At 40.8% G+C, this 25,588-nt stretch overlaps 1 protein-coding gene and 1 non-coding gene across 2 annotated transcripts in view; one reads left to right on the forward strand and one right to left on the reverse strand.

Annotated features, from left to right (window-relative positions):
* ptprt (protein tyrosine phosphatase receptor type T) overlaps positions 1-15,658 on the reverse strand; it is a 236,773-nt gene extending 221,115 nt beyond the window's left edge. The window contains exon 1 of the mRNA XM_026347177.1: positions 15,531-15,658. Coding sequence (XP_026202962.1) covers positions 15,531-15,618 — 88 coding nt within the window. The 5' untranslated portion in view covers positions 15,619-15,658. The remainder of the gene's footprint in view (positions 1-15,530) is intronic.
* Positions 15,659-21,492: 5,834 nt separating this feature from the next.
* Positions 21,493-21,574, forward strand: trnas-uga. Its single transcript has one exon. It is a non-coding gene; the product is annotated as a tRNA-Ser (tRNA).
* Positions 21,575-25,588: the final 4,014 nt, after the last annotated feature.

A 25,588-nucleotide genomic window follows, 5' to 3' on the forward strand; every position in this document is an offset into this window, starting at 1 on the left:
GCATCCACATGATAACAGTCACAATCCAGTCTTCAAAAGTTCAATTAACTTTAGTCGCCTCCAAAGCTCATTAGTCTATGTGCTTTGTTAGAGGGAACAGACCAGTCTTCCAGCAATGGGTGGACTCATTTGCATGTCATTAACATGATGTTTGCACATCTGACCCTCTGCTTTCGGACTGCATTCAACCAGAATCAGGCCTCTGATGACTGCACTGACTACTGCTACTGCTGCTACTGATAAAATGGAGTCGATCCCAGCTGTAACTGGGGTGAGGTTCGGTAAACCTGGACATAAACATCCTACTAACACTCTAATTCCCAGTGAACTTGGAGTCACCACTTAGCCTGACCTGCATGTCTTGCCTGTGGGATGACACCTGTGCTGGCATGAGGAGAGCACCAAAGGTCAGCAGGTTTACACCAAGAACCTCTGGGTTATTGACCATAATAATTATAACAATGAGCAGGGACTTAACTGATTTGAATATGCAAAGGGAATTAGCAATGGGAGAAAAAAGTGTCTTGTCAGTACATTAAAGAACAGGATTTTGTGTAGTTAGGCTTTGTCTTTGTGCTGTATTAATCAGAGATGTGTTCCTGTGCGTGTGGAAAAGAGACCAATGACAACAGCAGCTGCACGTTAATAGCCTACATAAACATAATGACAGGGTGTGTGCGTCTGTGTGGGCTGGGGGTTCTGACCTGTGAAGTAGGGAGCTTTGACTGATGATAAACAGCCATATTGTTTTAGAGTCTCTGGTCATTTGGAACACATTTGCATTCAATTCTAGATTTTATTGGTGGCTATTCCACATGATATAAATCTAGGTTTATTCCATTGGTTTCCTCACTTCCTTCCATATTATCCTCCTCATTATCCCCCTTCCCTCATATTAAAACAGCAGATACACCAGGGTGACTTAAAGAACCACTACTAAGACTGACTGACCAAACCTTTGCCCTTGAACACACCACAAAGATGACAGCCGAGAGCTGCTTACGTTCTGCACCTACTAGCCCACGCTATTTAAAATAATCCTGATGTAACTGCATCAGATTTTAGTCGCAATATAATTTCAATAGAAACAGATAATTTCAGTCAAAACACCCAACCTAAAACTGTTCATCTTGAAATTAGTTGTGTGTTAAATGTCTAAAGTAGTAAACAGTGAATCTGCTGAGTTCCTCCACTTAATCCCCAAGATATTTTAAAAGAATTCCAACTTTAATAAACCAATAACACACAAATCACCTACAGGCAGTGCAGAAACACAATCAAAAGCGGTCGCGAACAATAAAACATACCAGTGCTGTCCGTGGTTACGTGTTGCCCTCAATGGTTAAACTTTGCCTGCAGAAGCATCTCTGAGGTTAGTTTTGTAATAGTGCTCAGAGCAAGATACACAGTTTTATAAATGTGAAAATGAGTATTGAGACAATCTTGTGCTGTATCCTCCTACTGAAGGATCCCAGTTCATGCTTTCACCTCAAGGTGCCGAAGATCCATTTAAAAAAATACTCCAAGAAAATAAGATGGTCCAAAGTCAAAGCTCAATAAACTAATAGGGATATAAAAATTCAGTTTGAGGTCTTAGAGTCTGCCTGTCTGTCTGTGATGTGAAGCATTATAGACCCCAGTAGTTTGGGCCATCAGAACAAAGTGTGTTTGAAATGCCTATAAGTCAGATCACATGCTGGTATCCAACCGCAGCCAGAAGTGTTTGCCTATAGAGCCTTTCAGTATGTGTGAACACAGTGTTTCACAAAGTGGTGAACCCTATAGGAATTGGCATTTGGCTGAAATGTGCAAGAAAAGAAAGTTCCAGGAGACAGATCAAAGCATCACCCCAGACTAAAACACCAGGAGCTGACTCAAAGCCTTAGATAAGATAGTCCCTAAGAATTAGGGCACAATGAAAGCTTTGCACAACCTGCTTTCATCTGTCTCTCCTCTCATACCAACCTTCTTTTGGGTGTGTACTGTATGTGCACACCTACTTACGCTGATATCCTAACATCACAGTTGACCTCCTGAAAATCCTAAATCTGCAGCCCTCTGTCCTTATCTCTGCATAACATCCATCATTACTCACCAGCGCTACGATAAAACATAGTCTTGTGATTCAGTTGATGCATTCGCTCCTTGAACCCCATTTTCTCCTGCAAGTGTCTACACACGGTCAGCTTAACAAGCAAGACTTCAGTTTCCTCAAAATGAAATGTAAATTCTCGATACACCTGCACACTCGGCCTTTGTTACAGTAAAATACTAGCAAGCTAGTGAAAAATGCCCAGCAATGCAAGTCTGTGTAGTGAAAGTGCAGTTAAACCAACCTAATCCTTCCTCTAGCAAAAAAACTGAGTAAACACAAGAAACAAGAAAATAAAGACAAAGACTCATTACAACCTGTGAGATTTAATAATATCTACACTAAATATGCTGTTTTAAAAGCTCTGTAGTAGCTGATACAAAGGGTTTTCAGGCTGGTTAAGAGTTCTTATAGAGGACATGGCTAAAAATAAAAAAATAAAAATTCAAGCCAGCCTAACTGTGACCCTCTCCACAGAGAGCCGTGTGTGACGGCAGCATTAACTTTCAACAGACAATTAGCTTCAGCCAACCAATTAACCAGCTCTTAAATCTCCTCAGTGAGGACACTGTAAGTGTATAGAAACAAAAGAAAACATGAGTGTGTGTGAGTGAGTGTGTGTGTGTGTGTGAGTGAGTGTGTGTTTGAGTGGGACAATCAAAAAAAGAGGGTGTGTGCATTTGTGTGCCTGTGTGAATGTTGAGCAAAGGTTAATAGGACCTCAAGAGGGATAAGACAAGGGCCTTGTTACCTTCCCGGAGCTGTCTTCTTCTCTTGCCACTGACACACACACACACACACACACACACAGGCTCAGTGCCAAAGCTGGTGGTCTACTGAGCAGCAGTTCATTACTGTCTATGAGTTACACTTGCACTAATACCCTTAATTCCTAGCACTCTCCCCTTATCATTCTCCCTCTCTATTTCTATCTTTTCCTTTATGCTCCACTTTTTTCTTTCGTGTCGTTCATCTCCTCCCGTCGCACTTCCCTCTGTCGCTATCGCTTCCTCGCAGCAGTTGCACACCAGACATGAACAGAGCCTCTGAGAAACAAATGGGCATGTGTGTGACATGACAGTCCTAAGGGTTTCGCTAAGATTGTGCTTTTGTGTGAGCTGAATGAGCAATAATTAATTGCAGTGTACGAAACACATTGGGACTAAATGATATTGACGACTGACCATCCCGATGTGTACCACTGACATGAGAAGCCAAAAACAATCCACCTCCTTCCATCACAGAGTTTCTCTGTTCCTTTTCTTTTGCTGACGTTTCACTTTTTCTCGCTCGCCCTCTCTCCTTATCGTTCTCTCTCCCTCGTCGATGTCTTTCTATTTACCTGAGACCATCCTTCTTTATCTCTCGCTCTGTTGAAATCTACTTATTCATTCCCTCTCTGTCAGTCTGCCATTCATATTGTCTCTCACCCTGTCACCTCCTCTCATTCTCTCCCTTTATCTTTCTGATTTTACATCTTGGGCCGTCGCTCCTTCTTTCAATCCTCATCCCTCTCTCGATCTCTGCCCATGTCCGTCTATCCATAAAACTCTCTCATTCTAATCAGACTCTTTTCCTACCTCACTTGTTATCTATTTCTTTTCTAATCTGGAGAAAAGTAAAAGACTGCTATCATAGCATAGTTAATATCTGTTCTGAAATATACCCGGTTGTCACAGTTGGCTGGCTGCTGCTTCGTTTCTTTGGGGTTTTGTTGCTCCTTTGTCAGTCATGCTATTCCAGGCAACAGACTGATAGAGCGATAGTTTAAGACTATGGTGCTAATCAAGTGGCAGCCTGTGTTGCTTTGCCAGCCGTGAAACAAAAGTTATGGAAGTCACTTACATTCTGCAACTTTCATACAGTGACAGGTTTTACAGGATTCCCAGCTGAAATGTTGAGAATTACACATAAATACTGTCAAAGGTGGACACAATACAAATAATACAATAGAAGTGCAGATTTAGACAGGCGTCATCCTGTCACCACAACCTGATGACCTCAGTCGTCTTTGATTCAAGCCCAGCCACTGACCCTTGTTCCATTTTACCCCCTTATGCCGTGTAAAAGACTAAAGAACGTGAACGTGAGCAGCGAAGGCCTCGTTCACTCTGGTAAATCACCAGCTCTCTCATTCTTAACCTTTTTTCTTTCTGCTATTATTCACTACGAGTTCTGTCTAAATGCAGAGTTTTGTGTGGTGTTCAGGAATTGTACAGAGTAGGTCAGTTTCAGAGCTGAAAGGACTTAATGAATCTCAGAAACCACTAAGCATCCCCACCCCTACCCCACCAACAAAACAAACAAGTATCTCACTGAAGTTCTGTTTTCTAGGCTGTGATATCAGCAGAACTAACATGAACCAGTACTTTCTTTGAGGACTCTGAACCTCCTTCATTATCCAAGATTGTAAACTATGAATGTGAACTACTTTATTTTAATGTGTTTGAACTCAACTTTAAGCTAGTGCTTATGAAGTGTGCACAGCACTGGTCTGCTCTTATGATTACCAAAGACACCAGAGGAGACGGTCTATTATAGTTAAAAAACACGCCATCGCAGGTCATTGTGGTTAAGGTTAGGCAAAGATTGTGGTCATACAAGAAAACATGCCATGTTGACGCGCTTTGTGTCCTATCAGTCTTCATATCTGAAATTAAAGAGGTCATTTTATGCAGAATTTCATGTTAAAGTCTTTATTCTGAGGCACTCCTGAAATAGTTCTGGGCCACTTACTATTCCACACACTTGTTTTTATTAACGGGAGCCTCTAATCGAAATGGTTCATTTATGGGCTTCAAAGAAGTATAGGGGATCAGATTTAGTTTTTGTGTGATTTCTTTACAGTACATTCAGCTCACATTTTTGGACATTGTTCTATTGGCACTCATCATCACAACAGTGAAGAAACATCTAAAAATAGAAAAAAAACATACAATTATTACTTTAAATAGACAATAGGTAGTTTGCAGAGAAAGTGGGACATTTTGGAAGCTGAGAATTATAAGTTTCACAATTGGAAGCACCAGTCGGGTAATGGTGGATTTGGTGTTAATTGGAACTTGAGCCTGGGCTTTAAAATGATGAGACTATTTCTAACTACTTTTATGGAGCTGAAATGGGTCGTGCACCTGTTTCATGTGGGTCCATGCATGTTAAGAGTGTTTTAATGGACCATTATCTCACTGCATACAACTCTGGAGGACTTAAAGTATATTCATAATTAGTCATAATTCAGAACTCAGCAGTAGCTATCAACAAAATCTCATCCAGCATCTGCTCTGCAATTATCTTACACTATAGTAACAGCCACTGCAGCCTATTCTCTCCCAAAGGTTGTAGAGAGAGGTTGAAAGAACGTTTTGTAATGAAAACCTCTATTTTTTTTCAGCTAACACATCATTCTTTACTTTATTTAGGGCTAAAAAGCATGATATGACAAACAAAACATGACATTTCTGATTTACACTGTCTAGAAGAAAACCAAGAGTCCCATGTGAGACTTCTACATAAATGTTTCAGTGTTGTCCAAATTGCACTGAGGGAATTTCCTCAATTAAAGACAAATTACTTACCAAGAGGACACGAATCTAGATCATTTCAATGAGACATGAAAAGACATCTTCAGAATTATTGTGTCTTTCATGTTCCCTATTCTCCTTCAACATCGCTGTGATAATGATGTTTATGATTAGTGTTTGTGTCTTTGCAAGGAGTTTGTAATAGGTTTCTCTGTTAACTACTTAGTGACATTAAAATTGCTCTAGGAGGGATTTTGCCTTAGATTTTTTGATGTTGCAAGAAAAAATATAGACAACTTAAAAGAAGCCATAGTGGTATTTTCACTGAGAACCTATAGCATGTCTGTTTCTCTCTCTTTCTCTGTTCTGCTTCTGCAGGTGGAAAGACTTTGACAGTGCACAGCTTTGAACTAAAAATATGTATAACAGACTGTGTTATTTACAGTGAATAGGCCTTTTGCTCTTTAGCGTTTCCATTAAGTCAAAGTTGATGTGAATTTATTTATAGCCTGTTTAGTAACAAACAGACGCCTCATGGAGTGCTTTGCAGAGAACAAAGAACAGAGACAGATAAAATATAGATCATTGCTTTGTCTGTTCCGATGTGTCCTCCTGTGTGTCTGAGAGATTTCTTTCAGCCTCTCTCTAGCTTTGTTTCAGACATGGGATGTTTCATCTGTCTGCAGACGTAACTGCTTTTGGGCTTTCAAGCTGTTGATAAGTTGAAGCAGAATGAGCAGTGTGCAAACATTCAGTTTCTGTTATAATGGCCATTGTAGAAAGAACCCCAGTGTTGGCATAATATTAGGCAGCTTGTATGCAAGAGGAATGACTCAAGAGCAGTGGAGAATTGGAAAACACTGTAAGTCTTCTCAGTTCTCCATCAGCATGAATTATGCATTATAGAACTTAATCTTCCATTAATTACTTAATTTATGGCTATGATGATTTCAGGAATGCTCACATTCTCTATACACTAATAGAGCGCCCAATAATTGCTCTCATCAGTTTTATCATTTATCAGACAGATGCTCCTTTCATTTCCATTTGCTGACATGCTAAACTATTCTGTGGTTATTCAACATGGATGAGTGGTTAAAGTTTAGCTCTGATTATTCAGATTTTCCAAGTGTTCTGTCCCTCCCTCTCTCTCGCCATGCAACAGAAGAAAAAAACATCCATTAATCCATATTTTATGAGAAGAATCTCCCAAAATAGTTCAAATTAGTTCATTCAGAGAATTTCATGCCTTGCTGAGTTCATTTCCATTGTGTATTATAACTGTCTCTCTATTGGCAACAAGTACTAAATCCAGACTGGAGCCATATTGATATTCGATGGCCGCCCAAAAAAAAAAAAGTCACCACCTGAATTTCAGTACGCAAATAGGTAAGAGGTAAGTCAAATTATTGACGTGATCGATGAGTCCAGATTTACCCTGTTCTAGAGTGATGGGTGCATCAGAGTAAGAAGAGAGGAGGTGAAGTGACACATCCATCATGTCTAGTGGTCTAGTGCCTACTGTACAAGCCTGTGGGGGCAGTGCTATGATCTGGGGCTGCTGCAGTTGGTCAGGTCGAGGTCAATGATGGTCACCTGACTACCTGGATATACTGAATGACCAGGTTATTCCATTAATGGATTTTTTCTTCTCTGATGACACAGAGATATTCCATGATGACAAAACCAGGATTCATCATGGTCAAATTGTGAAAGAGTGGTTCAGAGAGCAGAACTCATCATTTTCACAGATTGGACTGGCCACCACAGAGTCCAGACCTTAACCACACTGAGAATCTTTGGGATGTGCTGGATTAGATTTTGTGCAGCGTCCGACTCTCCATCATCAAAACAAGACCTTGGTGAAAAATTAATGCTGGAAACTGAACGGGAATAAATGTTTAAGGAGCTTTTTGAAACGATGCCACGGCGAATGCTAAAGGTGCTCCAACGAAAGATTAGAGCGTGGGACTTTTTTTTTTTAATGGGCAAAGTATTACAAGGTTTAATTTAAAGCCATGATGATGGAGGAGGTCACTCAGACACTTATTCAGACATGAGGATGACATGTTAAATCAGCAGCACATTGACGTGGTGAAGTGAATCTATGAAAGACGCTTCGTCTCCTTCTCTGAACTTTCTAATCTCTGCACCTCCCCCTCAACAATCAACAATCTTAATTCCTCCCCCTCAACATCTCCCACTCGTTCTCCCATCATTTGTCATTCATGCCCTTTATCCTGCACGGCCAATCGCTCCTCTCACTCCTCCTCACCTCTTCCTCTTCCTCTTCGCTTCAGTTTCAGTCTCCCCCACTTATTTATCTCCTTTTCACTGCTCTCTGTGAGTGACAGGTGAAGCAACCACTGCCATGCTTCCGCAGCCGAGGAAATGGTTTTTCTGTCTATCTGTCCATCTGCCTGTACATCTAGCCATCACCTAACCAGAGGGCTTTTTCCTGGAGCTGACAATGACAGAGGCAATTATCAGATAATCAGGATTAAATCGGAGTTTGCACACACAGAAGTCCCATTTCTAAGTGGCATTTTCTGTCTCAGCTCCACATTTAACAGCAATTTTATGTGACTGACAGGTGGCTGAAGTACAAAGGGTGAAGGTGAATGAATGTAAGATTTCTTGGCTGTTTAATCAAAAATGATCAGAACTTGGTACAGATAAATCACACATCAAGAGGGAAGGATGAAGGCAAAAAGAGTGGTTGATAAAGAAAAAGGCGAGCAGATGCTGGATTACAGTTGTGTACACTTGGCAGTGATTTAGTCAAGTTTGTGTGCACTTCTGTGTGCAGATGAGAGTGTGTAAACAACCAGAGGACGGCTGGCACCTTCACACTCCTACATAATGGGAGGGTGTGTGTGTGTGTGTGTGTAAATAATAAGAGGCAAAATCCAACTGCCAGGCAAATATTATGATGTTTGTTCTCGTCTGTGTGCTGTGCTCTTTCAATCTCTCTCTACCCAAACTGGTCCTTCCTAATTTATTGCCAACTTTATCTTCTCTTGTAACCTGTTTTCTCTTCTTTAAGTAATTTTCCCCAAGTCGGTGATTCAGCTACAACTCGTACATACAGTATTGCAGCATCTGTCCAATAGCTGGTGAGGTTTAGACCAACAGTTAACACGTCTTGGTCGTGATGCCCGTAGATCTGTGCTGTTCAGAGCCGTTAGCAACGATGGCCATGTACTAAAGTGGAATGATCCTTGAAAGGATTCCATTTCTCTGCCTATTCTGTTACTGTAGAGTTGGTTTGATTCACAGTGTTTATTCATAGACTAGTTAAGACCAGAGTGGCTCCGACTGCGTCTGTGTATCCATCTTCTGGTTAAGACCACCCACACAGTCTGACATAAAATACTCAGCCACTGTGAGAATAAAGTGAATGAGGCTCAGATATCAAATAGCTTCTCTTCCCCTTCTCACTCTCCTCCAGCTCCACTCTATAACTGTTTATCACCTCCCTCCTTCTTATTTGTCTCATTTCCTCCTTTATTTCCTATCAGCCATCCATCCTCTCACTCTTCCCCTCCCTCCCCCTCTCTCCTCTCTCCGCCTAAGCTTGTTGATTCAGCCGACTAAGCAGCCTCTCAGTCTCTCTTGCCTAACATCTTCTATTAAATATGGATTAATTACGCCGAAACCTTGTTAAGCTTCGTAAAGACCTCCTGCATTAATCAGCAGTTATTTTAATTAGAGGAAAGGAAGTTTTTAATGTGCCGCGCCGTGTATGTTTTACACCGCCGACATTCTAATCAGCTCAATCACAGCGTTATTTGTCTCCAAGTTTGTTTTGCCATTTGAGACTTTGAGAAAGAAATTTTAACCTTTACCCAACCAGGGCAGACGGCTTCCTCAGCAAGAATAGGTGTCTGTAGGGAGTTAGGCTGCATGATCACCAGCCTAGACTACAGCTTTCTATCATTCATAGCAAGTCATGAAAACCAAGTGCAACTCAATTTCAGCAAGTTCTCTAAAAAACTATGTGTTTCCATTTTATTGACAAAGCTCTCTTTCTTTAAACTCATGTTTGATGTTTCCCTAACTTTATGCAATTAGTTCATTTAATCCAATCGTGATCTTTGTCTGACCCTAACCAAGCTGTTGTGGTGTCTGAATTATTCCACATTTTAACCATGGCAGTTAAAGACCAGGTAGTAGTTTCATGTTTGAACCACAGCCTGGACCCACTATGTGTTTTATTTAGTTTTGCAAACATCCCACCGTCACATTCATCTCACAGAAGAAGTTCACTTTGGCAGATTGTAATGTGAACAGCAAATTTTTAAATCTGCCCATTTTCACCACAAAGGAACTTGCTGTATTCAGTTCTACTTTTCATAAATAAGTGCATGTTTAATGCAGCTCCTCACCATCTAGTTCCCAAAAATATGTTATTTTAACCTATGAGACCTTGAAAGTGACACAAAACTCTTAGTGATGCGACTCCTTCTGAAGGTGAAAGCAAAGTGCAATAAAACATGGAAGATGAACATCTGCACCATCGTGCCCTGAGGCTGACGTTAACAGCCTCCACAGGATAAAAACAAAAACATTTTCCACCTCATTTATGCTTGCTAGTATTCATCTGCTGAATTCTATCTGCGATGCCATTACGCCCTTCCAAGGCTGAGGTTTCTGGATGCACTGTTGGATCATTTATGACTGCTGTATAATTTATGACATGCTGCAACATTCTCCCTGTATAATTAATGTAATGAAGGAATTAACTGTAATTAATGGTTTAACCTATTATAATGAAAGTGTTGCGTCCACCAGGCATATATTTTATTTAGACTCTCACTGATAAACAGATGCCTGGGTCATGGTTTCTGCTGCTATGATGTAAATACGTTGTTCCCCCCAAAGTTAAAACTACAGTATATTCTATATTTCATTGGTCTCTGCTAAATGATAGAAAGGAATTAGTGAATTATTTCCTACTGCATTTGACAGGCAAGTCCCAATGTCACTATTTTACCTATTTGACCTCTGAACCTATCAGGAAATTAAGCTGATCTGATCCATCAACTATATCCAACTAAACTATGATCAACAGTTGAATGAGGATTGAAATCTGTCTTACATCGGGGCAGATGGTGCATTTTAAACTTAGGTAAGCTACTTAACTAGCTAGATTAATGATAGAACCTTTTACTCTTTGTCTTTGCTTGATAATTGATAGAATACGTGCAGATTAAACACGTGATGGGTTTGGAAATGAATGAAAATGAAATCAACCACTATCAGATTAGGGGTTCGTATGGATCTCAGTGTCGGGTGCAGCTGGAAAACATCCGGTTTGTTACAGCTCTGGTTCATGTGAGCAGCCATTTTTCCAGACGTCCACTCTCACAGGTCTTCATTGTTAAATATGTGGATTATCACATCTTCTCTTCTTGCTGCCTTTCGTAGAGCTGCACTTGATTTTAAGCAAACTCTGTTTAGCCAGCTGCTATGTTACTCTTTCATTTGACCGCTACAACAATTCACCTTCGACTGTGCAAGTAGTCATCAAACTTCCTGCACTACTTTAGGGTGTAATAGGGCACTTATCCCACACCTCACATACTCTTGCACAAACACACACTTTTTTTTCTCACTAAGTGCATATTATTGACTGCATAGTGTTCTCTCTCACTCTTTTTACCCTCGGTCTCTTTCAGCTCCACTACCCACTTTAGAATTCATTCAGTGCCCAACTTTTCTCTCTCTCTCTCTCTCTCACACACACACACACACACACACACGACGCCCCAGCACTCAGTATGCCCTGCTATTAGACTGTCAGTTAGTCAGGCCAATAGAATAAGTGCTGTGGATTAGGCAGACACACACACAAACACACACAGAGCGAGGGAGGATGGACAGCATACTAAACAGAACGGGGCATGGGGTGACAGACATCCCGTCATAAAGCTCTCTCCCTCACTTTAACACACACAGACAGCAGACGAAACAATTACAGCCACTCAGACAGTCGATAACAGTAAGACGTAATCAACTTAGTGTCATTTTTTTCCTCTTCTTGACCTCCTGTCATCCTTTGTCTTTGCCGTTTCCCCTTAAACATTCATCATTTGCTTTTCCTTTCTGCTTCTGTGTCTCTCTCCTCCTCCCCTTTATCACCTCTAGACAGGAGTGATGAACAACAAACAGCAATGTTTCTCCCACAAATCATTTCCCACCATCTCATCCTTTCACCTCTTCTTTGCCTTCATTCTTCTCTTTTCTTATCCCCATTCCCACTTCCTATCCTCCCCTCTTAGTCTTCACTCCTTTGTCGTCTAGGTCGTTCTCTATTTTCTCTCCTTCCTTTTCCTCCTCTCATCCTGCTGTGTCTGTCTTTGTTTCTAGTGTCTTCTCCTCTACTCGTTGCTCTTTTTCTGCTCCTTCCCTTTCTTCATCTCAACTCTTTCCAAATTTCTCCCTTCAGCTGCTTCTCTGCTCTTTTTTCCATCCTCCATCATCCTCTTCTTTTCCTGCTCTCCTCTTTGCAAAGACCTTTTCCTTAATTTCACTTCTTCCCTGTTCTCTTCCTTTACCCCCACCTTTCCTTAATTTGACATCTTCTAGTCTTGAAGACACAGCGTCCCCCTTCTTCGGTTCTCTTCGTCCCCAGTGCTTCTTCTAATCCTCTTTTCTCTGCATAAACTTGCCCCTCTTCTCTCTTCACCTTTACCTTTTTACATTTCCATTCTCCTCTGTTTGCATGACATTGTCCATTGTCCGTCACACATTCATAGGAAGAGTGACACAAACACACACACACACACACACACACACACACACAGCCTCTGCACTAATCACATAAAGAGATTTATAATTGGAGAATTGAAGGCTGTAGATTTGATCAAAGCCAAAGACTTGCCCACATCCCTCCAACAAGTCAACACACCAGGCGAACAAGTCAAGGAGAAAGAAAGCAATATATGGTCCCTTCTCCTTTCATCTTTTTTACTCTCTCCCCTTCTGTCCTTACTGCCAAAGAAATCTAATTAAGCGACTGGGTATAAATTGCAAATGTTATTGTCTTTAAAAAAGGACACACACACTTCAGTAGTGCCGTCGTTGTCCAGATCAGATCGGATGTTCAACAATTAGCGTTCACTGGAGCTCAAATGCATGAATCAGGAGCACAGCTGCACCCATCACACACACACACTCAACACACACACACACACACACACACAGGCTGCTAACGATATCTAGCCACACAGATACAGCTTTGATTTCATTTCCAGGGGTTTTCACATATCTGTAATGTTTGCCTCCACCTCAGTGTAACAGTGAGGAATGTAGCGTGTAAAGCATTTTAAAAATCCACTGAAACAAAGGTCGACAACAGGCAGCAATAAAAACAAACCACTGACGTCAGTCTGTTTCAGTTTGAAATGAATTAGAAATCAAATTAGCAGCTACAAATGCCGACCTCCAATAAATGGCTGAGACGGTGATTATGACATCTACTTCATGTTAGGAAGACACACAAATCATTTTCTTCATCACTGGATTTCAATCTATTCTAACTGAATGGGTTTCTGCACTTTTCTTCTAAAAACAAAACCCAACAGCTGGAAGAGCACTCAGGTTGTTCTGCTGATGTGTGTGTGTGTGTGTGTGTGTGTGTGTGTGTGTGTGCGTGTGTGTGTCATTTTGTGTGAACATAAATCAGTTTCAACAGTCACATTGTGGAGACTCAACTTCTTTTTGTGGAAAATTCAGTCACTATAACAGATCTCATTAAGACTCGGGGTGAAAACTGATGGTTCAACTTAAGCTAAGTCACCAGGAAATGAAGGTAAGTCGGTGTAATGTCCTCTGAAGTGATGGGAGCTCGACTCTGTATGTTTGCGTCACGGTGGATGGATGTGATGTGCCACTATCGCCCCCTAACGGCTCATGAGCAAATAACAGTCAGCGAAACATCCCTCAGTGTCCCTCACACACGCACACGCACACCCAGTGCACACACAGTCACAGACACGCTCCCAGTAGAGAAGCAGGAAACGCGTTTTAATGGTTGAGCATATTTCAGAATGACACCAAAAACACATGTGAAACGAGTGACTTCAGTAAAAATCTAAAACCAGTCGTGTCGAACTTTCCTCTGAACTCCGCCACATCCTCAGAGGCTGTTTTAAAATATTAATTATTAATCTATAAGGAGCACACGGAGTAGGACCGCTTCTACTTCACTTCATAAAGTTTCCCTTTTACGCGTCTGATTGGGTCACACAGTCCTGTCTTTAGGACTTGATCCTAACATCCACACAAGCAAATTCATATTCTGCGCTTCGAATAGTTTTTATTCAACCATAAAACGCAATGAAGCGGTTTTCTCCGCTGCACCATTACGCACGGAGACACGGACCTCTGCTCCGCCGCGCTGCAGCGCAGAGACAGAAGAGGAGAGAGGGATGGAGGACTCAGTGTTTGGAGCCAGTCTTCCCTTCAAAGTAGCCTCTTTTTGCAGCCTTACAAGTCATGAATACCAAGCAGAAGGTGCTGACAGAGAGGCGGACACAGAGCCACAGACTGCTGCTGCAGTCCACTGACAACATCACGGATTCTTTCCTCCAACCTGAACTTGTGAAAATGTGGATCTTGTTTCTAGCTGCAGTCACAGAGCGGGGCAAACTCACATTATTTAAAAAGAACCGACACAACCCGCCAGTTTAACTCATTAAGAACATGTCAAACAGTAAATTAATACTAAACAGCGGGTTTTTATTCTGACTTTACAATATTGTGCAGCAGTCAGTGTATGTTTCAGGTTATTAACTGAGCTGCCTTTGATTCTCATCTCCATGTGTCGTTTGGGATGTTCAGCTTTATCGGGGAGTGAAGCACAAATCTGGGCCCAAACTCCATCTATGATGTGGTGTAGTCCGACTCATGGTTCCATGAATCTACCTCTAACGATTCAGTTTTTGATGATTGATAATCATCATGAATTCTACTGGAGGCTGGAAAGAACCTCGGCTCCGCTAACTCGCCAAACGTCTCCAGCGCGTAACAAGTGGAGAGCTGGCTCCTGGCTGGAATGCAGAGGATGGTGCTGCGGAAACCGAGACTTCAGCTGTGGGAGGTGAAAGCGAGCAGCTGCACAATGACTGAAACATGACAGCATCGTGTGGAACTGCTGATTTCAGAGAATCTAAATCATCTGAGTAAAAGTTGAATTAAAAGCTTCACAAGTTCCGGAGCATCTTTCAGGGAATTAACTTCTACGACAGTAACTTGAACACGTTATCCCACATTACTGCTATATGATGATGCGCGTGCGTGTTTGCTGCAACACGTTAAAATGATTCATCCAGCAGTTGCATGAATAAATCCGCGAACGCTTCAATGTGTAGTTCGCACCTGTCCGGCTCCTTCCAAACACCAAAACACCGTCTAAGTCACACACTAACCCTCAACAACACACACTCATCGCCAACTATACGGGTTCGGTTCAGTGAAACCTCCGAAACTTCACGCCACACATCCAGTGCGCACGTTGGAACCGTGCTGCAGAGTCACCTGCGATGGTGTTGGACTCAGGTCGGAGCTCATGAGTCAAACTATCAACTCCATCAGCAGAACAAGCGATGTTTCCATAAACAAGTCATTTATAGAAGTTTCCTCACTAAACATTTCTGCTTATTTGAAGGATTTCGACTCCTATGTGCAAATGATACTTCACGACTGAAGCTCAGAACTGATTTTATAATTCCAATATCTACCGTGAGCTATCAGAGAACCTGCCGACGCACGAAGCTCAAACGTACAGAGCAACGAGCAGGTCCACGTTGTGTCCATCAATCATCACCGAGTGAAACTCAGAGGAAAATCACCAGAACGCAGAAAATGAGATATTTAGAAAATCCACAGACGAAACAAACACATCGCTTTACCTGGAAAGAACTGTGCATTAGTAAATCCCAAAAGTCCAAAGTAGAGGAAAGCTGCAGGCAAAGCGACAGAATAACTCCGTTTATCCATTTCTTTTCTTCTTTCACTTCTTGTTTTACTCAGTGTAGACTAGTTTCATGCTCCTGCGGGGTCCGAGTACGAGACAGCGGCGATAACAACAGTGACAACAGAGATAAAATCCTCGCATTGGTGAATAAGAAGAGGCAGAAGACGCAAAGAGAGAAGTTGGACGCAGATGTACAGGAGGTCTCTGCCCTCCTCTCCTCTCCTCCTGGGTCCTGTGCGTCAGAGCGCGCGTTTGTGCCAAAAAGTGTGTTAGAGGGGCGCACGGCGTGTGCGCGCTCGAACGGTCTCTGACAGACTGACGTTCAGTTGGAGAGGAATGGAGAGCAGTGCGCACCATCCCGGGTGCCAGACCCGCGTAAAGACGGAGAGATCAGCGGGTAAAGAACATCCGGTGGTGACTTTCAAAATAAGATGAAGAGTCCCTGAGGAATATGACGTTGTTTTTCATGCAGACTTGGGAATTCTGTCTTTACTTTAGATTCCCGAGCATTCAATTGGTGTATGATGGTTTTTGTCTTTAGCCTCCAAAGTGAGTTCATAAATCGAAAACAATGCTTCTTTGTGCGTTTTACAGGAACCAAACACTGAAACACTGAAAACTCCCAGATCATTTCGCACAGATTGACTACATTCACTATAAAAATCACATTTACTGTGGATATGGTTAGTTTCTGTTTCTATATCGCTATATCAGAGCTTTTATTTGTAAGAGTAGACCGGACTCGTTCCTGTTTTCACCAGCTTGACGGTACTTAGGGCTCCTTGAGTTGTCTGGTGTCCCCCGGGTCCTGCCGCCTGCTTCCTCCGCAAAGCTAGAATTCGCACAGCCTCTGTTCCTCTGCTTCTCTCTCTCTCTCTACGTGTCTCTGTTGTCATGTGATCCCCTTAAGTCCACTCATTTTACTGTAGTAGGATTTCTATTTCAAGACTTTTCTCTCTTACTCTGTGATCGGGATCCATGTTGCATCCTCAGCTGGACCCAGACGCACAATCGGTCTTTGTTGGAGCTGTATGGATCATTTCAAAAAGTTTAGAAGCTAAATTGTTAATGTCGATTTTAGTTTAAGTTTGTTTGTTTTGGTGATAAACTGAAAATTAATATCAGAAAACAACAATAAAAGTCTGAAATAAAATACTCAGATATAGAAAAAGTTAGAAATCCAACTGAAGTTGAAGAAGTTTCCTCTGAAAAGTGATTTTAGTCAGTGAACACTGGAGGTTTTAAATGTCCACATCAAACTCTTTGGTTCCAGGGGAGGGGCCTTTACATTTGAATTGCTGGTCATTTAGTTCCATTTACTTATATCATACAGAGACTGCATGTTTAGTTTGGGTTCAGATGTAGAACACTGGCTATTTAAGTATAACTGTGGATCCTCTCCTGTCTACAGGCTGCATGGATACAACTGTAAATCACTGTGAAGACAAACGTCTTCTGCTGCCCTTCAGAGGTCCCCACTGATTGACTGATATTTGTTCCCTTCCCTTTGCAGGTGAGCGTGACAGGATGTGTAACATTTAGTAAATTCCACACAGCCAGCTGGGAGAGACTTGACATTTTTTGTCCTTAGTGCTAAATTCTGCTCAGCTCAACAGTCCAGCTACCAAAAACTGTCTGTTGCTCTGCCGAGCGTTGGGTAAAGTGGTCATTAATACTTGTGCAGGTTTGAGCCTGGACGGTTTCAAACCTGATATTCTGTTAATATTTCAACATAGTTTTCTAACTGCATTTAAATGACACATTGAACGTCCACTTTATTGAATACATAGACCTAAAACTGAACTGCCCTGCAATGAATCCTACTTTAAGACACAGTGTAAAATCCAGTTTGTTGGTTTGGGGAGGTGTTAGCTTGAGGGAGGCTGCAGCTTGTGGTGCTGTTGCATGCATTATGTTACACTGAGAGGTGTTTCTCCTCCCATTTATACACTATGGAGAATAATCAGGGCACCAAGTTACTAATAATACACATTTGCTGTTGTTGGTAGTTCAGTACAGAATCACTGTACACTCTCCCCACTCCATTATGTATTTTTATGCTGACAGCTAATGAATATTTCCATTATTTAGTGATGTAGAAATCAATGTCTCATTAACATGAGGGCACATATGTCCGAGCCAAGATCAGGACACAACCACCCGTATCCTCCTCACCTCTACATCATCACTTATTTATTAGAAATCAATTATGCAGAGTTGAAGCATTCCCCTCAAGTCTGTTCTGCTCTTTCCTGGTTTATTCTACTGTGAAATGATGAAACACTACTATGTTCTAGTGTTGTCCAGTTTTTACATTTAAATGAGGCTAAAAGCCAAGTTGTCAATCTTACTGTCTGGTTTCCTCCAATAGGTCAACAGATTGTCATTGGATCTAATTTCATTTTGACTCCAATGTTTATAATGTTAAAGTTTTATTTTATTTTTGTAAAGTAGCAACACTGAATTTTCACGTCTGCTTCTGCAGTGAATCAAATAAATTCGTGCCCTGGGTATGCAACAAAACACCAGGGGGATGCAAGCACCTGAAGACTTTTTGATGCGCTAAGAGGTCAAAAACCACTACTGACACACGCACACACACACACTCGACTGACAATCCTACAGATATACACACATACTATATATCACAAACACACAGGTGGTTTCTTACAATTAGTCATAACTAACATCAGGTTTGCAAACTGGGCCACTTCAGATGTACATTTATATCTGTCTGTTTGGGTACATATATATATTTCTGTCAATAAAAAATGGAGACACAACAGTGCAGCATACCGTATTTTGAACAACAACAGAAGACAAGACAAGCCTTCGTGAGGGGAGGATTTACTGCAGGATAGTCGTATTTCACTGCATCACTAATGAACTGCAGATTGAGTGCATGAAGCCCTGTGATACTGAGGTGCATCGCTCTATTAGAATTTAGTAAGACAGAAATCAGAGAAGGGCAAAGTACATGAACCACAGCATGGCATATATAATGATATTATTATGGGAAACACAGTGTGAAGACTGAGTGACGGGGAATTTGGAGGAAGGTTAAGTCCTGTCCAGTTATTGAACCTGGATATTAAGTGATTCACAGTCATGTCTCGGCCTGAGCCCTCTCCACCAGGGCACAGTCCAATATCTGTGTCCAGGAGATCCATCTTATCACCTTCTTAAACTCTATCATGTGCATTTGATTCATGTTTACTGTTACTATAAAGTGCATCTTTATACTAATCCCATAAAAAGAAATGATTGAATATCATATCTTCAACAGTACATGTTCATGTGTTTATTGTAATTATACTTTGTTTACAATAGTGATCTGTAATGTAAAAGGCTACAGGCACACAACACTAATTATAACCTTCAAGTAATTTACTATAGTAATGTATAAATATAAAGTATTAATTAAATTTGATTTCCTTTTTGTTCAGTGGCAGTGGAACCAGTTAAATCCCTGTACTCTAATATTCACTCCCCATTTAGCTCCATTTTGGTCTCCTCCAACTGAGAAATAAAAATCTTCTTCTGTACCTGCTGTTGCTCTTTCTCCATCAGCTTTGCCTGCTGCTCAGAGGATACATAATGTTACCCTACAATACAGAATCTACGTGCTGCGGCTGAAAAGGTGAGGCTGTAGTTCGTATGTGACAACATCAACATACAGTATCATGAGGTATTTCTCTGTGGTGTCATCACTATTCATCACCGTCACTCTTCTCTCAGCGAAAAGTCAAAACATAGAAAAAACCTGGCCAGGTGTGGCAGCATGTCACAGCACAGCACACAGATGCAGCCTGAACCACACTGAGCACCAGCAGCAGGCGGCAAGTAATACTGAGGAGACTGAATTATTAATAGTGGTTTTTATTGAGCACTTATGACCTACCAGTAAGGATAGCATAAATCAATCTGTCCTAAACATAAATTACATTTTTACAGAGAGTGCTGAGAACAGTAGAGCTGGACTCCTGCAACAAACATGGATTAGAAACACAATGCTCATGAAGTAAAGGCACCTTCTAAGATGAGAACGTTTGACATCACAAGACATCACATTACACATGGTTCATTTCACATAAATACAACATCAAATGAAGCATTTAGTTGAGTTTAATAGAGACAAAACATGGCTAGATTTGAAAAAAGAAAATTGTCTAATCTAAAGATGTATTCAACATTTTCTTAACTTAAAGGACAGTATGCCAATTCAGTCATCTTAAAAATCCAGCGTGCGTGTTTTTTGACTATTCACGTGTGATAACACTGAGTAATCCTGTTTGGTGCAGGATTTACTCTAAGACTGACACTGAAATTCAGATATTGTTCCAGAACTGGAAAAACAGAAGGATCCTAAATTATAATTAACTGTTAAACATGTAATTATAAGTTTCAAGTTATAATTTTGGTGTATTACAGTGTAGTATATTACAGTATGTTTTGAAGGAAGCATCATGATTTGGGCCTGCTTTGCTGCATCAGCGCCTGGCCAGCTTGCAGTGATTGGGGGGAAGATGAATTCAAAAGTGTTCAGGATAATGTGAAAATGTCTGTTTGTCAGTTAAAACTCTGAAGTTGGGTGATGCAATAAGATGTGGGCATATTTCGGCACTCAGACATCTTGTTGCTCTCTAAATCTGCTGCTACAGAATAAAGTCATTAAAACTCGTCTCTTGTCCAAACATTAATATGCAACAAATGTGACTCTTGAGAAAGGTTTCCTGCACTTAGCACTAGTCGATTTAAATCCTAATCAAACACTCAGCAGTCATTCAATGAAACTACAAGAAAAGCAAAAAACATATCAGTAAAAAAACATTAGTAGCATAAATGCTTCTAATTAAGTCTTACATCCAGCTATTTCTGTGCGAGGAGCTGTTAGGTAATTCATAATCAAAACCAGCACTTCACTTCCACTTGAAAACACCTATTTTCCCTGGAGACATACATGGCATTCAAGTATAATACTTCAGAAATTGCTTGAAATATCGAATTTTCCATTCTCCTTTTTCAGCTAAGACAGCTTGTGGCAGTGACAAGTGATAGCTGTGTTTTTTTTTTTTTTTCATTTTAACTAAAATGATGTTCAAACAATACTCAACATGAAGAAACATGAAAAGAACTGTGTCTTTTTAAACATCAGTGAATTTCATTCACAATGGTTGAGAACCTTCAGTACAACCTCAGTATTTTAAGGACGCTTTTATAGCTTTTATCCATTTTGTAGTTTTTAATATTATAAAGCCCTGTGACATCATCTTTTACACTAAGTAAGGTCAGTGCTCCTGAAGTTTTATAAGTATAATAATAAGTGTACAGCCTTGGTGCAGAACAATCCTATTTTGACTACATGCAGTACAATATGCATTTAAAGCTGTTTTTTTTAATCATCTGCTAATGTAGAATCGGTTATCCTCATCTTCTCCTAGTTATACCTTTGAAATGATTTATTTCTGCTTGAACCAGATTCACAGTGCAGCAAGGATCTTATCCAAATTTCAACAAGGCCACTTCATCTTCCTTCAGCTACTGTTTAGTTTCAAAGTCAGTTTTTAATTTTTTATGTTTTACTTTATTGATAAAACAAGGTTTAGCTCCAGTCCAATTCATGAATTCTGAAAATTTAGCCTGAGAAACTTTAGCAAACATCTCATGGCTGTTCCCAGGTCAGCAACAAGCAGCAGAGCTCCCACCAAGTCCTGCTGGAAGAATTCAAGCTGAAATTTTAGTGTCAACTTTGAAGCCCCTTTGTTGGACATAGTTCTACATGTGATTACAGCTGACAGTCAGACCAACAAGACATCTATTCAATGATTTATCACTGTATCCCTTCATCAATCAACAGTTTAGGTTTCACATACTGTACTGTTTTAATGGTGTATGTGGCTGCGATGGCCGAGTGGTTAAGGCGTTGGACTTGAAATCCAATGGGGTTTCCCCGTGCAGGTTCAAACCCTGCTCGCAGCGAGTTGTTTTGGTAGCTCAGGTGGTCGAGTAGTCAGCTACAAACCCCAGGGGGTTAGTGGTTCCATTCCCGGTTCCTCCTGGCTACATGCCAAGGTGTCCTTGGACAACACACTTAAACCCCGTAGTAGCGCCAATATGTACTGTCTGGCAGCTGTCAAACCACAATTTCCCCAAGGGGATCAATAAAGTCCATCATTATCATTATTATTAGCTGTTAGTCCCCGATTTGCTCAAGGGCACATGCACAAAGCGAACACAATAAAAGGTTTTACCTCTGACATTACACTGTTCCACTGACCAGGAAAGTCAGAGAAGAAGATGAACACAAGCTAGTAAACAATGCTTTAAAAAATCATACGTGAAAACATTTTGTGAGGAAGAAAATACATTAGATACAGATACAAAGTTTTAGAACTGAAACTTTTGCTTATTTACAAGAAAACTCCGCAGGGTCCCTTTAAACTAATTGAACAAAACCAGGATTTTTCCTGAATTTAGACGAGAGTGAAATCAAATCTTGCCCACGGCTCCAGTGTCACACATCCACAGACTGAACAATGATTGTCAAAATGAATCTGAGCTCAGTGAGTGTGACATTCAACCAATCTTTACCATAATGAACAGCCAATGAGTTCTGTAGCTGTTGGAAATGATAATTATTGCAATCTCTTTTCTGACGTTTACCAACACCTATTGACAGGCTGCCCCTCACTGTACTGTAAACTAATTTAGCTCATTAATACACATTTTCCAAAGAAACACCAAACAACAATAACTCCTGCAGAGGGAGACGAGCACAGAACAAAGCAGATACAATGATGAAGAGGGACTGTAGTGACGTCATTACGGCAGGCCGGCCTCATTTCAGCCATTGGAACTAAGAATCTCCATTTAGCAGTCAGATATTACTTCCACTATCAAAGAGGATCTTAGATTCCTACGCAGGGGGTCTATGTGTCGGAGTGCTCGTTCGTGTGTGTGTGTGTGTGTGTGTGTGCATAAATGCGTGAGAATATGTAGAGTTACAAATCTAACGGTGTGTGTTTCGCAGAAATCGGAGACAGGATTTTTATGTGATTGACAGTTATTTGCAACTGTGCTCACTATAGGAGAGATGACATCCATCCACACACACACCCTCTCTCTGCAGGAGTGATAGATGGTTATGCTTCTCCATTTGGGAAATCAGAAGAATGAAAGTCGCCCGCTGCCTCACACTCACTCAGTTTTCAGATCGCTCTTTCCTTCTCTCTTTGCGTGGGGAACCTGACGCATTTGTTCGCTATTTGCATTGAAATCACATCACGATAGCATGCAGAGTAATGAACTAGCACAGCCGGGGGGGGGAAGGCAGGAAACAAGACAGGAAGGAAGACAGACAGGTAGACACATGGACAGGGTGGCTGACAGGAAGAAGGAAAAGGGATGAATATGCAGGTAGAAAGAAGAAAATGAAGGACAGGAGAAATAAAGATGGAAGAAAAGGAGGAAGGAAAGAAAATAGAACAGACAAGTAAAAGAAATGATGTAAGCAAAGGTGGAGGAGAAGGCATTAACAAAAACATGAAACTGATTAATAGAGATGCAGAGGTGGGTTCAGAGAAGCAGGAGAGTGAAAAAGAAAAGAGATATGCAAAGAAAGGAATAAGAGAAGAACAGAAATGAAAAGATACAAATCAAAGAAAGAACGAATGAAAGGAAGCAAAACAGAAGAGAAAAAAGAAAGACAAAGAAGAATAAATGACAAGAAAATAAGAATAAAAGACGTGAACAAAGACGGTGGACGGCAAAACGTGAAGAAGGGAAAGAAAAGGAGAAGTAAATTAAGAAAACAAGATCGAATAGACAGAAGAGAATTAGACTCTACGAGCGAAAGCTTGACAGACAGAATCAGATTTGTTGAACGAGGGAGATGCTGAAACCACCTGTGTAGTATTAAATGAATGCAGGAACATAACTGGTAATGTGGGAGCAGGATGTGGAAAGGACATTATCACAGCACCAGCAGGATATTATCAGTGACGCAGTAGTAAATCAGAAGGTGGGTACACTGCATGACCTCCAGTTGGCTCCTGTTGTCGTGCAAAACAGCATCCATTTAAACTAAATTCATTTGATTTTAACAGTATTCCGTTTTATTTTTGAAAACAACCATCTCCACATAACATTGACTATCTCCACTCCATCTGTTAATGTAAACTCTGAATCATAACAGTCTGTGGAACGTTTCATAAGTAGAGGAGTGGAGTAGATGAGGATTACTGAACAAGTCATTTAAAAATAAAATCAGGTCTGTGTCTAAATTTGAGACAAAAATTCAGATGACGTTTTGAGATTCAGAGGAAATATTGAAGACACAACTGCGAACAACCACAGGGCAGAAACAGCGAACTCAAGAGGCACTCGTATTTTTAATCCTGTGTCACACGAATGAAGGAACAATCAACTTCCTGGCTTTTTGACGCACTGAGATCAGGGTTTATTTTCAGCTCAAAACTGTACGACTCTTTAAAGACTAAATAAAATACAGGGTTTGAAAAAATGAGCACTGAATACTTTTAGTGTTCTGCTGTTTAGGATTAGACTTTGAAAACTTTAAACTTGAAATAAGATTAAATTAGATTCAACTTTCAAAATGGAGTTAAGTACTTTATCTACCCAGAAGTACAAGCAGTGAAGTGCAGAATGTCTTCTATATGTACAAGATAAGCACTAGTGTGGGTAACGTACAAGTGAATGATCTATGGACAAGAAGGAGCCGCCATTTTGGTACCTGACATCAACATTCATCACATAAACAAACACCTTCATACATGGTCGCGTCCTACATGAGTGTTAAAGATGGAGGACTTGTTGGTACGAACACACGTGCATTCAGGTATCACCTGAAGGAGGTTTAGTCCTGTTGTAGCTCTAACTATTAAAGTCAGATGGCCTTCTTTGAGGCAGAACTAACTCCAGACTATAACCACACCTTCACTCCTTGGCCACTCAAGCTAAGGTTACACCACACACTGTCTGACATGTGGCTCCAGTGGGCTTCTTCCTAACTTCCCTCTATGTTCTTTTGAAATAAGAACTCATACTCAGGCCTGGTGTTCTTCCAAGTTTTGGTAGGTGGCGGATCATGAGCTGTAGGAAAAACAACAAAGTCCAATACAGAAAGCCTGTATGAAACCCAGAAACACAGAATAGAACAGCTGAGACAACACTTCTGGTCCCATTTTCACTTAATTTCTATGAAAATATGTCAAATATTCGTAGCAGCTTTAAGTACGAAATAGATTACAGGACTTTTAACCCCTTATGTGCCTGAGAGTAATCTGAGATCCTCTGGTGGTCCAACAGTGCAGCGAGGGCACCGAATTTATTGTGTAAAGCAGTTTGTAATTTGTAAGAAACGTGCTCTATTATTATTTAATCATTTTAAGTATTTCCCTATATTCAGGATTCATCATTGGATAAGCCATAAATAAAGTGTCTCCACATTGGAGGTGATCCCCCACAGTGTGAACAGATCTTGTGTCTGTTCAGTTATTACATAACACACATCCAAACTAATGTCCTGCTAAAGCCCAGACACCCTTTCAGTATGCTGTAAAGCATGAAGGTCTTAATCAGTACTCTGTCTGCAGCTGACTTTGTTATGTCCTGTGTGTGAGTAAGAAAGAAAGGAAGAGAGAGAGAGAAAGAGAGAGAGAGGACAAAATCCAATTCACACAGTCACATTGTAAAGACTCACCTCTAATCCAAGGACACACAGCAGCTCTGGTCTGTACAAGGTTAACGGTTTATTTCAGGCTAAGGCTTCTGCATTAGGCTGTGTAGATGTCTTTAATCATCGATACTGGTGGGCATGTTGGGATTCATGTTATGATGTGTAGGTCTGTTACTGAGTGTCTGTTTCAATGATGGTGCATGTTAGTCTATAGGTCTGATCAATAAAAAGCAGATCGGCTTTTTATTTGGTGGCAATAGAGTGAAGGCAGCAGCAACTCTGAATTTCTATCAGCT

This window comes from Anabas testudineus, chromosome 5 (genome assembly GCF_900324465.2).
Source record: "Anabas testudineus chromosome 5, fAnaTes1.2, whole genome shotgun sequence".
In the NCBI taxonomy this organism is placed as follows: domain Eukaryota; kingdom Metazoa; phylum Chordata; class Actinopteri; order Anabantiformes; family Anabantidae; genus Anabas; species Anabas testudineus.